Genomic DNA, 12,791 nt, shown 5'->3' on the forward strand with positions numbered 1-12,791 from the left:
ACCGAAAGGGGGCCCGGTCCGGCGGTCCCCATAGGTGTTCGTGGATCAGCTTCCCCGACAAACCCCATGACGAACTTCTGGAGAAGGTGTCACATTTATTCGGGCCGACAAAGCTGTAAGACGGGACCGGTTTCCCGACTTGGTCTAGCAGACTAATCCTATATGTTGCTTTGACTTCACTGGTATCATCGTCATGAAGGCAGATGTAGATAGATATCCGTTCGGCCACATCAGGGGTGTTGCCATAAGGGTAGTATTGAATGTACCACCTATGGCCGCCGACGACGAAGGTCCTGGATTGGATGGGATTGCCGTTGCCGAGCCCTTTGGTTCGCGAGTAGCCTTGGATCTTGAGAACGTGCGACCCGGAAGCGGCTGGGGCGACGATGGCCGATGCCGTGAGGCCGCCGCGGCTGCTCCCAACATGGGAACAGTGCCCATCATCATCGGAAGAATAATCATGGGAAGAGTACATGGTTGAAGATTGGTTTTGCCGCTGCAGACGAGGTTGACCTACCATCATATTTATACGTGCATGGCCTATACAAGAGGAATACAATCTGTTGTGATTATTAGTGAATCACAACAACAGTCGATGGTGATCCCTGAATATATGCAACTACCAACTGTGCACCGTATTGCCGGATATGCGCCGTGGGCGGCAATTCTCCACTAGTTTTCTTCTTCTTTTTTGGTTCAGCTTGTGCAACCGAAATAGTACGAGAACATCGTGCACCGGCGCGTTCAAACTTCTGCGGCACCATTTAGATTGATATCTAGTCATAGTGGGACCAAACTTGTCTTAGAGCATCTCCAACATGCGCCGAACGCGCCGCGCGCAAAAAACTGGTTTGCCGCGCGCCCATCGCCTGGTTTGGCGCGGAGCGCAGCGCTGATTGGAGCAGCTGCGCTAAAATGCAGCGCGCACACAACATTTTTTTTATTTTTAGATAAATCGGAAGCATAGATAAATAAAAACTAGATAGATTGCATAAATAAAAAACGATACAAAGGTATTTTACATCGGTGCAACTAGATAGATAGTTCGAAAGCATAGATAAACTACGGCGCAACTAGATAGAAACTACTCCAAGTCGCTATCATCATCGCCATCATCATACTCGTCGGTGTCGTCCGAGGTATCGAGCCATATGTCCAACCAACGATCGTCGTTTTCCGTGAAGAACGACCTCCCACCTGCTGCAACGATATCCGACTGCGCATTCACCAATGCCTTCCGCCGACGCCTCTCCACCCGCAAATTGCGGCGCCTTCACGTGTCCTCCTCGCGGCGCCTTGCCCAGTAGGATTATTGCTCGTAGGCGACGTCCTCTGGGTGGCGCCTGCGCAACTCCCCCATGACCCGCTCGTCCTCCTGGGCGACGAGGAGGCGACGCTGCCGCTCAGCGTGCTCCGCACGGTCTTCTGCCGTGTTAAGACGAGGCGGCGGGGCGACGTCCAACGCCTGCTGGAGCGTGTAGACGTCCTGGAAATTCATCTACCCGCGCGGCCTGCCTAGGCGCCACGCCGCCGCGTCGTACGCGCGGCGGCCTCGTGCGACGTCTCGTAGGTGCCGAGGCCGAGCCGGAGTTCGCCGGAGCGTATCTCGGAGTAGTACCCGCCGTTGGGGCGCAGGCGGACGCTACGAAAGCCCGACGCTCCTCGGCGGCGCGGCGGCATGGTGGCGCGTCGGGTGGCGGGGCGCTGGAGCGGTGGAGGCGCGCGTGGCAGAGGAGGAGGAAGAGGCGCGTGGCAGAGGAAGTGGAATCGGAGTCGTGGAGAAGGCGCGTGGCGAGCGCCACATTTTATAGGCGCGCCGGAAGCGGTGCGTCAAAAATGGCGCGCGAGCTGCCGCCTTTTCGCGCGCGCAAGCGGTTCCCGCGCGCGCGAGTTTCCGCCACCGCTGGAGCGCGGCAAAACATTCCGCGCGCGCTAAAAGCTGGGTTTACCGCGCGCGCATATCTTTTCGCGTGCTTGTTGGAGATGCTCCTTCCGTTCCAAAATATAAGACATTTTAGTGTCAAAATATGTCTAGAATGTACTCCCTTCGTCCTAAAATATAAGACTTTTTTGACATTAATGTAGTGTCAAAAAATATAGTAATATCAAAAAACGTATTACATTCATTCTGGAGCGGAGGGAGTACATTCTAAGACATAATGCTTCAAGAAAAATTGAGTCTATATGCCAATAAATGCAACTATATATAATACTACTTCTATGGCACTTTGCATTATATGACTAGTGACATACGCATCACACTAGTAACATACTCTCTCCGTCCGCGAATAAGTGTACTTATAGCTTTTGTATTAATTCAAACTTTTAAATTTTTGATCAGTTTTATAGGGAAAAGTAATAACATTTATGGCATTAAATTAGTATCATTAGTTCCATTTTGAAATGTACTTTAATAATACCAAGTTTATGTCATATATATGAATCTGTCCTTGGTGGATTTGCTTGGATCTACGCTATCGACGACGGTTGTTGTTTTGCTGCGCTGGTCCTATGGGGCCTTAGCACGCCGACTTCCCGACTTCTACTACAAGAAGTTTTGCCCGGCTCCGGCGAAGGAGGGACGATGACGGCGACGTGCCTTCGGCTTGCTTCGGTGCTTGTAATCGTCGCTAGATGGACGACGGATCTGGATGTAATTTTCATTATTTCTTGTGTTTATTGTACTGCCACGATTGAATATGAATAGATCGGAGGTTTCTCTCGTAAAAAAATCTACTAGTATATATAGTTCGACAAGTGTCCAACGAAGAACAGGTGTCTAGAACTCAGTCGACTGATGTCAGCGTGTTTTTTTTGCTACAAGCGGCACGAATGGATGCTACAAGCGGCACGAATGGATGCTACAAAACGATATTGTAAGCAAAAATAATAAATGCTACAACCGTTCTAACTGAAATGCTACAACCGGTCAATAAAAGATGTTGCAACCGATGAGATGACGTGCTACAACCGATGAGGAAGGACATGCTACAACCAACAAGACAGATATTGCAACAGGTAGAAAAAATGTTGTAAACGATGACATAAAATGTTGCATGGTCAACTGAGACTTGGTTAAATCTCAGTTGACTGATTTTTAGCGGTCTCGATTACTAATCTACGCGAGGCAGAGACACCTTGATCTTACCATCGACGGTGCACTCGAGGTAGCCCTTGGCGTCATACTCCTTGAGAGCATTTGCAACGTGAGCCTTCAACTCCACTTCCGCCTTGGAGAAAACGCGATTGAAGTTTCTCATCACCTGGGCTTGAGACTCTGAAAAGGAGGACGAACGCAAAACGCTCTCAGGGATTGGATGGAAGTTGCGCTTCATAAACTCTCGGAGACGGGTGATCCTCACCTCGGACACCCGGCCAGGCTCTTCAGCAGTGAAAGCTTGAGACTCTGAAAACAAGGACGAACTCTTAGGGATTAGACAGAATTTGTGCTCCATGAACTGCCGGAGGCGGGTGACCCTCGCCTCCGACACATGGCCAGGTTCTTCAATGGTGATGGCAGGGACTAGGGGGACTTCGGCGTAGCCATTGGTGTCGTACTTGTGCAGGAGCTTGGCTGTGTTTAGCTTCAGCTTCTTGATGTCGATCTCCTTCGTGACCTGACGGATTTGCTCTGCGTCGTCCTTTGGGAGGAAGCGGAGATACCTCTCGGGGTCACCGATTTCTTCCTCCATGAAGACTCTGTGCGATTGTACCTCCTCCTGGGTCAGCAGCCGCGTCGTCTTTCTCGGTTCCCCGATCCGCTTCCTCTTCCCCATTGGCACCTTGCCGTCGTTCGTTCCCGTGGACCAGGTGTGTGACAACTCCCTAGCTATCTCTCTGGGTCTGGATACGGCGCGCGGCTTCGAGTACTTGCCAGGATCGGGTGCCGTGTTTATTTATACTGACAGGAACCAACCGATTGCGACTCAAGTCCTGGTCGAATAGGGTTACCGGCACCCCGTCTTTGGTCAGGGAACGGACTCAGACTTGAGCCAAGCGGGACTTACCCGAACCGGCTCTCTTCCGATCACGATCGATCCGATCGTTGACGCGTCTCCATAAGGGTGAGTCCCACCCCACGTCGGCTTCCTCTAGGGCTGGAATTCGAGCCGGCTCGACTCGCAAAAGCTCATTTCATTAACGAGCTCACTTAACTCGACTCGTTACTATAACGATCTCAAATCTAAAATTGGCTCGACTCATGTAACTCGTGAGCTGGCTCGTTTTGCTTGTTAAGCTCGTTAAGAATATGAAAATAAAAACTTACAAATATGATAAAAATGAACATTGTTTCTGAACATTGTACATGTTTAATATGTACACTTTACATTCGCAATTAATAACTTTTATCATATTCTTAGGGTGCCTTGTGTGGCCGGGCCTTGTGTTGTGCGCCTGGGACGCGGGATGCCTAGCTGATCTTTTTTACCGAGCCTAACGAGTTACACGAGTATTCATGAGATCGGCTCGTTTAACTCGGTATATAAACGATCTTAAACTAAAGCTCGGCTTGACTCGTTATTCTTCAAGTTCAAGTCCATTTGAACCGAGTCACAAGCTACTCGTTTAGCTCGCGAGCTTCGAGCTTTTTTGCCAGCCATAGCTTCCTCCCTTCTTCCTCATCCTCTTGCTCTTGGTTTCTTCCCGACGAACAAGGCGACCATTGACGAGGGGGGCCGGCTATAGGTAGGCCCGCCGGACCGTTTTCCAAGGACCCAGGCCAGAAGGTGAAGCTCAAGAAGCCCAACAAGCCCACGACAAGTATGGAGAACTCAAGAAGCCCAGGAAGCTTACCGTGGCGATTATATCTCGCATTAAGCGAGATGAAATGATCTCTCACGTCGAACTGTACAGTAACAGGCCAACCCAATAGAAGGCATTTAAAAGAAATAGGAAGAGAAAAGGAAACACGCTGAGGGATTCGAACCTTGCCAAAATCACTAATTGAGAAGTATTCCTTCCAAAGATCACTCCCACCCCTCCAGGTTGCGGCACTCTTGTTGCATCTTGCAACCTGCGAGTTTCCTTTTTTCGTAGATTTGTTTATTCAAAATGTTTTGGTCAGGGAATGGACTCACACTTCTTTTTTGCGGAGAAGGACCGTACTCAGACGACTTGAACGGGACTTACCCGAACCGGCTCTCTTTCGATCATGATCGATCCGTTTCGATCAAACTGTACAGTAACGGGCCATCCCAATAGGGGGCATTTAAAAGAAATAGGAATATAAAAGGAAACACGCTGGGGGATTCGAACCTTGCCGAAATCACTAATTGAGGAGTACTCCTCCCAAAGATCACTCTCACTGGAGAGACATCCCTCCCCACCGTGTCGCTCCCGCTAGCGACCCGGGTGCGAAGCCTAGCACCGTCGGGCCTAGGCCTCCCTCCCCTTCCCTCCTCCTCGTCGCCGCCGAAGGGCGCCACCAGGCGAAGCCAGGCGGCCGTCGGCGGCGGCGGGGCCTCGTCTTCCCGCTCGTAGGCGGTCTTCCCGGGTAAGCGATGTCGAGCGGCGGTGGCGCATTCGCGCAGGACGCGGCGGTGTGGTGGCGGACGTCAGTGGCCGGGTTGCAGGCGTGGTGCAACGACGTGGAGGGTTGTGTGGGCCTGGCCCCCGTGGTTGCGATGCCCCCCAGATCTGGATCGGGCGGATCCAGCGCCGCGGGCTGCGAGGGTCTTGGTCACCGCCAGTGGTGCTGCAGCATCGCAGCATGCTGGGGGTTGCCTGGGGTGTTGCGGAGGGGTCGCCACGGCACAATAGCACTTGGAGTCCTTCATTTTGTAAAGACACGGGTAAGCGGTCGGTGCTCCAAAGAAGCAAAGGAAAGGTGGTGCAAAGTAACAGACGTGTATGTGTTGATTCCACCCTAACCTTTCCGAAGCGGACCCCCTCTTAATAGTATGGCTTTCCTACGACTCAAATCCACCAAAAAGAAACAAAGAGAAACGTCGTCTTCACTAGGCTCCGAGGGGCACCGAATCGTCTTGTGCCTAGACATGAGATATCTGAAATGCTCAATGCACACGATTAGTCCGCAAATGCATTGTCATCAATCACCAAAACCACATAGGGAAAAATATGCCCTTACAATCTCCCCCTTTTGGGTGGATTGATGATAATAGGGATTTGCACAAAAGGATATAAAAATGAACATAAGCAAACCCAACATCTGTAAAATATAGACAGGCTCCCCCTAGATCTGTGCACTCTGTAGATATGCTTTGGACTGCACGACACACATACTAGGATCAACACTCCCCCTATATTTTATAGACAAGGCATTCCTTGCAACAATATAAATGACACTAAGCATGGAGGCAAGGTATTGAATATGAGCATAAAGCAAAGGGCACAAGATAGTATAGGCTCACAAACTACTAAGCATAATAGACAATAAGATAAGCTTAAGTGCATATGTCTCACACCATATGATAGTCTTCGGGACACACACGAACACAAACGCGAACCAACAAACCAAAGCAACACGAACGAAAGTCTAACGAAACGAAAACAAGGAGACACTACTCGCAAATCCTACACTCTCTCTCCCTTTAGCATCAAGACAGCAAAAAGGGAGAGAAGACACCTACAACACAGGTGGTAGCTTCCTCTGCAGAGATCACCCAACAGTCTCCTCATCGGTCTCGGCAGCGGGAATAGACTCCTCCACTGACTCGGTCCACTGGTAGCCCTGCTTTGTCATCCAGTCAGCCTCAGGAGTGATGTTCTTCTCTGACCCGCCTCCACGATCTCGCCGATCGTCCTTAAGATCCTCTTGTCACGCAGGCGACTCTCCTTCTGAGCAACATGGGTCTTGTACGGCCCCTTGGTGTTGCGTAAGATTCGGTGCATGACGTCAAGGAAAGGGTTGAGCACCCAAGACTGTGTGCCATTGGCTAACTTCTTCTCCACAAGGAACGGTTGAAGCTTGTTCTTGTTGGCGGACTCTGGGTTGCCGTGAGGGCGAACACCAACGGGCACATTGAGCCCCTCATCACAAACATGCAGCATCTCCATGAATTCCTTCCACTTGGAAGACATCCTCTTCCCATTGGTCATCCAAGTCATAGTCCGCTCCTCATCCGTGTGGAAGTGGACGGAAGCAAAGAATTGAGCCACGATCTCCGGGTCAAAGTCCATGTGGAACGTCATGAAGTCTTCAATGCAAAACTGCTCCACCAAGTACAATGCCTCACCAAAGTATGCCTGGTCCTTCCTCAGATGACTCATATCAATCCACTGCATTGGAACATAGATGTTGTGCTTGGACTTGATCACATTGATGTAGATGAAATTCTGTTGCTTGGTCTAGAACAACTATCCCCTCTGACATTCTCACAAGGGTTCACATAGGGGTTAATCCTCCTTCTAATGATGAACTCGGCTTGAGGCATCTCGTCCATGCCAACAGTTGGCTCCTTGAACTTGTTGGCGGTCTTCTTGACATTGCGTTGTTGGGCATTGGAGCCCTCAGGTGCTTCTTGATTGCGAAGCCGCTTGGAGCTCGTGTCGCGGCTGGGATTCGAGCGACGGACATGGGAGCCACCACCTATGACACACAACACAAAGAACACGAGAAGAACGAGAAGGGTCATTGCAAAGACCAAGGCCAAAACAAACAAAACAAGTAGAAATAGGATTGGGTAGTCACAACAAGGTAGTTCATATGTCAATGGTAGTATTGCACCATGAGGCGGACGTAAAAATTTACATCTGCTCCAGCCGCGGTAGTACTGTGTCGGGATGACACGATAGTACCGCGCCTAGAGCGGAAGTAAATTTTGACTTCCGCGCGTCGGGCGGTAGTACCGCTCCAATGGAGCAGTAGTACCATACGGAGCGGATCTTGCCAGAGCTGTAGTACCGCACGAGAGGCGCGATAGTACCGCACGGATTTAAATCTGGCATGAACGGATCTAGGCACATCCGCAAATTTGGATCGGTACTACCATTGATCAAAATTACCGTGTTGCAACATACCAAATAGCATTTCTACAACACTATCACTCTCCGACACCCTCCTCTTGCAACAATTTAGCCAAAAATCTCAAGAACTACACATGCATCTCCCAAAACCTAGAAGCAACACGATGAGGCAGAGAGAGATGGACTAAGGGAGATACCGGGTTCCATGGCAAGAGGCCGAGGTGGGGATCGATCCCACCGGTCGGAATGCGAGGAGAGCGGTTAGAGATGGAGATCTAGCGAGGTCCTCCGGCGCCGTTCTTGGGCAGGAGAGAGAGAGAGAGACAAAGTGGGGAAAAAGTGTTGAATGGTTATGGGGGAGTTGGGACTCCCCCTGCCCGCTATTAACCCCCACTCGCTCATGACGATGTGGTAGTACCACGGGTCATCGCGGTAGTACTACCCGGGCGGAAGTACCGCACACAGGGCGGTAGTACCGCTCTTCCAGCGGCAGTAAAAAATTACTGTCGCGATGGAAGCGGTAGTACTGTGCCTGGGATGCAGTTGTGCACGCACAGGGCAACCCATCTCCTGCGGTAGTACCGTGGCTTGCCATGGTAGTACCGTAAACCCAAGAAAGTGCATGTTTCGACAAGACAAAAAAACATGGCCTTTTCAAAGCAACCGGACATGCAAACGAGCACACACACGAGGCAACTCAGACACAAACATGACTCAAAAGAAAGCAAAAGACAACAAGGACCAAACACGAAAGGAAATCTCTCAAGAGGAGAGGGCAGTGGTCGGAGGCATTGAGTTAATTGGTATGGCACCACGAAGAATTATCCTTGGTCCCATGACCAAAACTCATCTTTGAAGCACAAGTACCATAAAAAATGGCTAATGTGAAAGAGTTGATCAATTTATGCATAATGGGGGGAGGGAGAGTTCATTGAGAGAACAACACCCCCCCTATGTCCATGCCTACACCTAAACAAGATATCAAGATGAATATGGTGGGGTGTGCAAGGGTTCAAGCCACATTACTCGGATCAATGATATTTATCTCATGCCTTAACTCGCGAAATCTCGCTTCATCCAAGGGCTACGTGAAAATATCTGCAAGGTTATCATGAGTGTTGACATATTTGAGTTGGATCTCCCCTCGCCTAATGTGATCCTGGATGAAGTGATACTGAATCTCAATATGCTTCGTCTTGAAGTGTTGCACCGGGTTGAGAGAGATTTTGATGGCACTTTCATTGTCACACCAAAGAGGCACTTTGTCACAAATGACACCATAATCCTTTAAAGTTTGCCTCATCCATAGAAGTTGAGCACAACAACTACCGGCGACCATATACTCCACTTTGGTGGACGAGAGATACACACAACTTTGCTTCTTAGAAGACCAACTCACCAAAGAGCAACCAAGAAATTGGCGCCCTCCGGAGGTTGACTTTCTATCCACTTTGTCTCCCGCCCAATCCGAGTCTGAATAACCCAAAAGGTTGAAGTTAGCTCCTCTCGGGTACCATAAGCCAAAGTTTGGGGTATGAGACAAATATCGAAAGATTCGCTTGACCGCCACATAGTGGCTTTCCTTAGGTGCGGCTTGAAACCATGCACAAATTCCCACACTCAACATGATATCCAGTCTAGATGCACAAAGGTAAACCAAGGAGCCAATCATAGAATGATATACCTTTTTATCCACCGCTTTACCATTGGGATCTATGTCAAGTTGGCATTTGCCGGGCATTGGAGTGGAAGCCGGCTTGACATCACTTAGCTTGAATCTCTTGAGCATGTCTTGAGTGTATTTGGCTTGGTTGATGAAGGTTCCTTCTCTTCTTTGCTTGATTTCAAACCCGAGAAAGAACTTCAACTCGCCCATCATAGACATCTTGAACTTCGAGGTCATGAGAGCGGCAAATTCCTCATTGAAAGCTTTGTTAGGGGAACCAAAGATAATATCATCAACATATAGTTGGCATACAAACAACTCCCCTTTAACCTTCATAGTAAAAAGAGTGGGGTTGATTTTCCCAATTTCAAACCCACGATCTTGCAACAACTCGGTAAGGTGCTTATACCACGCACGTGGGGCTTGTTTAAGGCCATAAAGGGCCTTATCGAGTTGGTACACATGATTGGGGAACTCAGGATACTCAAACACTTGGGGTTGTTTGACATACACCAACTCATTAATATGACCATTAAGAAAAGCACTCTTCACATCCATTTGTTGCAACTTGAAGTTATGATGATAAGCATAAGCAATCAACAAACGAATAGATTCAAGGCAAGCAACGGGAGCAAAGGTTTCACCGTAGTCGATACCCTCGACTTGGGAGTAGCCTTGTGCTACCAAACGAGCCTTGTGGCGAACGATAATTCCATGAGCATCTTGCTTGTTCTTCAAAATCCACCTGGTTCCAATGACATTATGGTTCCCTGTTGACCTTGGTACCAATCTCCACACCTTGTTATGCTCGAAGTTGTTGGGTTCTTCATGCATGGCATTGAGCCAATCTGGATCCTCGAGCGCCTCATAGACCTTTTGGGGTTCAACACAAGAAACAAACGCGTGATGTTCACAATAGTTTGCTAATTGTCTATGAGTGCTTACCCTCTTTCTCAAACTTCCAAGCACATTCTTCATAAGATGATCTTTGGTAGTGAGCTTGGAAGCAATCTTGGCGGCATGACGCTCCAATTCCTCCTCAAGAGATAGTTGAGGAGCAGAGTCTTGATCATCTTGAGCGTCTTCTTGAGCTTGTTCTTGATCTTGAACTTTCTGGGGGGGGGGGACTTGACCTTGGGCATCACTTGGTGGTTCACCACCATCTTGAGATTGATCTTGCCCTTTATCCTGTTCACTTGGCTGAGGGCCTTCACTTTGTTCTTCGAAAGCGTGTGGGTCTTGGGTTGGTGATGGCTCCACTCGAGAGGAACTTTGTCCTTCTCCTTCGGCCACAAGGAGTTCGTCAATGGGTAGGATATGACCAACATCCATTCTTCTTATGGCTTGGGTAGGAAATTCACCACCTACATCACAAGTACCACTTTGCTCCACTTGGGAGCCATTATTCTCGTCAAACTCCATGTTACACGTCTCCTCAATGAGTCTCGTGGACTTGTTGAGGACACGGTAAGCATGAGACTTTGTAGCATAACCAACAAATATGCCCTCATGATCTCTAGCCTCAAATTTAGGCAAGCGAACACCTTTCTTGAGAATGAAACACTTACAACCGAACACCCGGAAGTACTTGAGGTTGGGCTTGTTACCGGTAAGTATCTCATATGGAGTCTTGTTCAAGCCTTTGCGGAGATAGAGCTGATTGGATGCATGACAAGCAGTGTTGATGGCTTCGGCCCAAAAGTTGTAGGGAGACTTGAACTCCGCCATCATGGTCCTTGCTGCATCCATCAACGTCCGGTTCTTCCTCTCCGCTACACCATTTTGTTGAGGGGTGTAAGGTGCGGAATGTTGATGCTTGATCCCATCACTAAGAAACTCATCCAAGGTGTAGTTCTTGAACTCGGTGCCGTTGTCACTTCTTATTGTCGAGATCTTTGCATTGCATTGACGTTGAGCTTAATTTGCAAAGTCGATGACGGTTTGTTGAGTCTCACTCTTCCTGTTGAAGAAATATACCCAAGTGTATCTTGAATAATCATTCACAATCACCAAGCAATAATTTCTACCCCCAAGAATATCGAAGGATGGAGGCCCAAAGAGATCCAAGTGAAGGAGCTCCAAGGGCCGCTTAGAGTAGATGATAGGCGTGGGAGGGTGAGCCTTCTAATGTAGCTTTCCTTCGATACAAGCATTGCAAGCACGATCTTTGGCAAAACTAACATTTGTTAGTCCATGGACATGGTCCCCCTTGAGAAGACTTTGCAAAAATCTCATATTGACGTGGGCTAAACGGCGATGCCAAAGCCATCCCACGTTAACTTTAGCCATTAGGCATGTCACAGTATTAGTGGGTCGCTCCGACAAGTTAATCACATAAAGACCATTCTCGACATGCCCAACAAAGGATACTTTTAGAGTCTTGCTCCACAAGAGGGCCACAGTATCAATATCAAAGAAACAAAGCCCATGAGTGCAAGTTGACGAATGGAAAGTAAATTGTATGCAAGGGACTCAACAAGCATGAATTTCTCGATCGTGAGATCATGAGAAATGACAACCTTGCCAAGACCCAATACCTTAGAAGACGAGGCATCACCCCACTCGACATTGGTGGGCATAGATGAGACCTTGTGCACGTCCACCACCAAGTCCTTGCTTCCAGTCATACGATTTGTAGCTCCACTATCGAGCAACCAAGATCCCCCACCGGAAGCAAATTCCTAAAACATACCGATGCTTGGTTTTAGGTACCCATTTTGTAATGGGTCCTTTGATGTTAGTAACAAGGGTCTTAGGAACCCAAATAGACCATTCAATGTACTCATAAGGAGAACCAACAAATTTGGCATAAACATGCCCATCACTAGCACGTCATAGCACATAAGAAGGGTTAAAGTCACCGGCTTTGTTGGAAGGAGTGGCAATGCCCTTCTTGACACCACCACCCTTCACATTGTTCTTCTTCTTCTCCTTAGAAGCACCCTCTCCCTCCTTTACAAAAGTTTACTTGAGAGTAAGAGGTTGTTTGGCCTTGTCATTCTTCTTATTGTTCTTGGACTTGGGTGCAAACCCAATTACCTCCTTTCCCACAACTTCCTTTTGATTGCTCAAAAGATCATTGAGGTTCTTCTCACCTTGTATACAAGACACAAGGCCTTTCTCAAGTTGCTACTTCAACTTGGCATTCTCCTCCACAAGATTCACATGCTCACAACACGGGTTAGTAGCATTTGCATTA

At 48.7% G+C, this 12,791-nt stretch overlaps 1 protein-coding gene across 2 annotated transcripts; it reads right to left on the reverse strand.

Moving 5' to 3' along the window:
* Positions 1-2,199: 2,199 nt before the first annotated feature.
* Positions 2,200-3,851, reverse strand: LOC123117480 (uncharacterized). Of its 2 annotated transcripts, XR_006457385.1 has the most exons (3): positions 3,559-3,851; positions 3,363-3,406; positions 2,200-3,277 (listed from the first exon to the last, which is right to left on the reverse strand). XR_006457385.1 is itself a non-coding variant. In XM_044538226.1 (2 exons), exons 1-2 carry the CDS (start codon positions 3,774-3,776, stop codon positions 3,260-3,262), a joined length of 432 nt encoding a protein of 143 aa, XP_044394161.1. In that variant the 5' UTR covers positions 3,777-3,851; the 3' UTR covers positions 2,200-3,259. The 2 variants fall into 2 exon arrangements, 1 of the variants encoding a protein (XP_044394161.1); XM_044538226.1 differs by having other exon boundaries at positions 3,363-3,851.
* Positions 3,852-12,791: the final 8,940 nt, after the last annotated feature.

This window comes from Triticum aestivum, chromosome 5B, assembly GCF_018294505.1.
Source record: "Triticum aestivum cultivar Chinese Spring chromosome 5B, IWGSC CS RefSeq v2.1, whole genome shotgun sequence".
NCBI lineage: Eukaryota > Viridiplantae > Streptophyta > Magnoliopsida > Poales > Poaceae > Triticum > Triticum aestivum.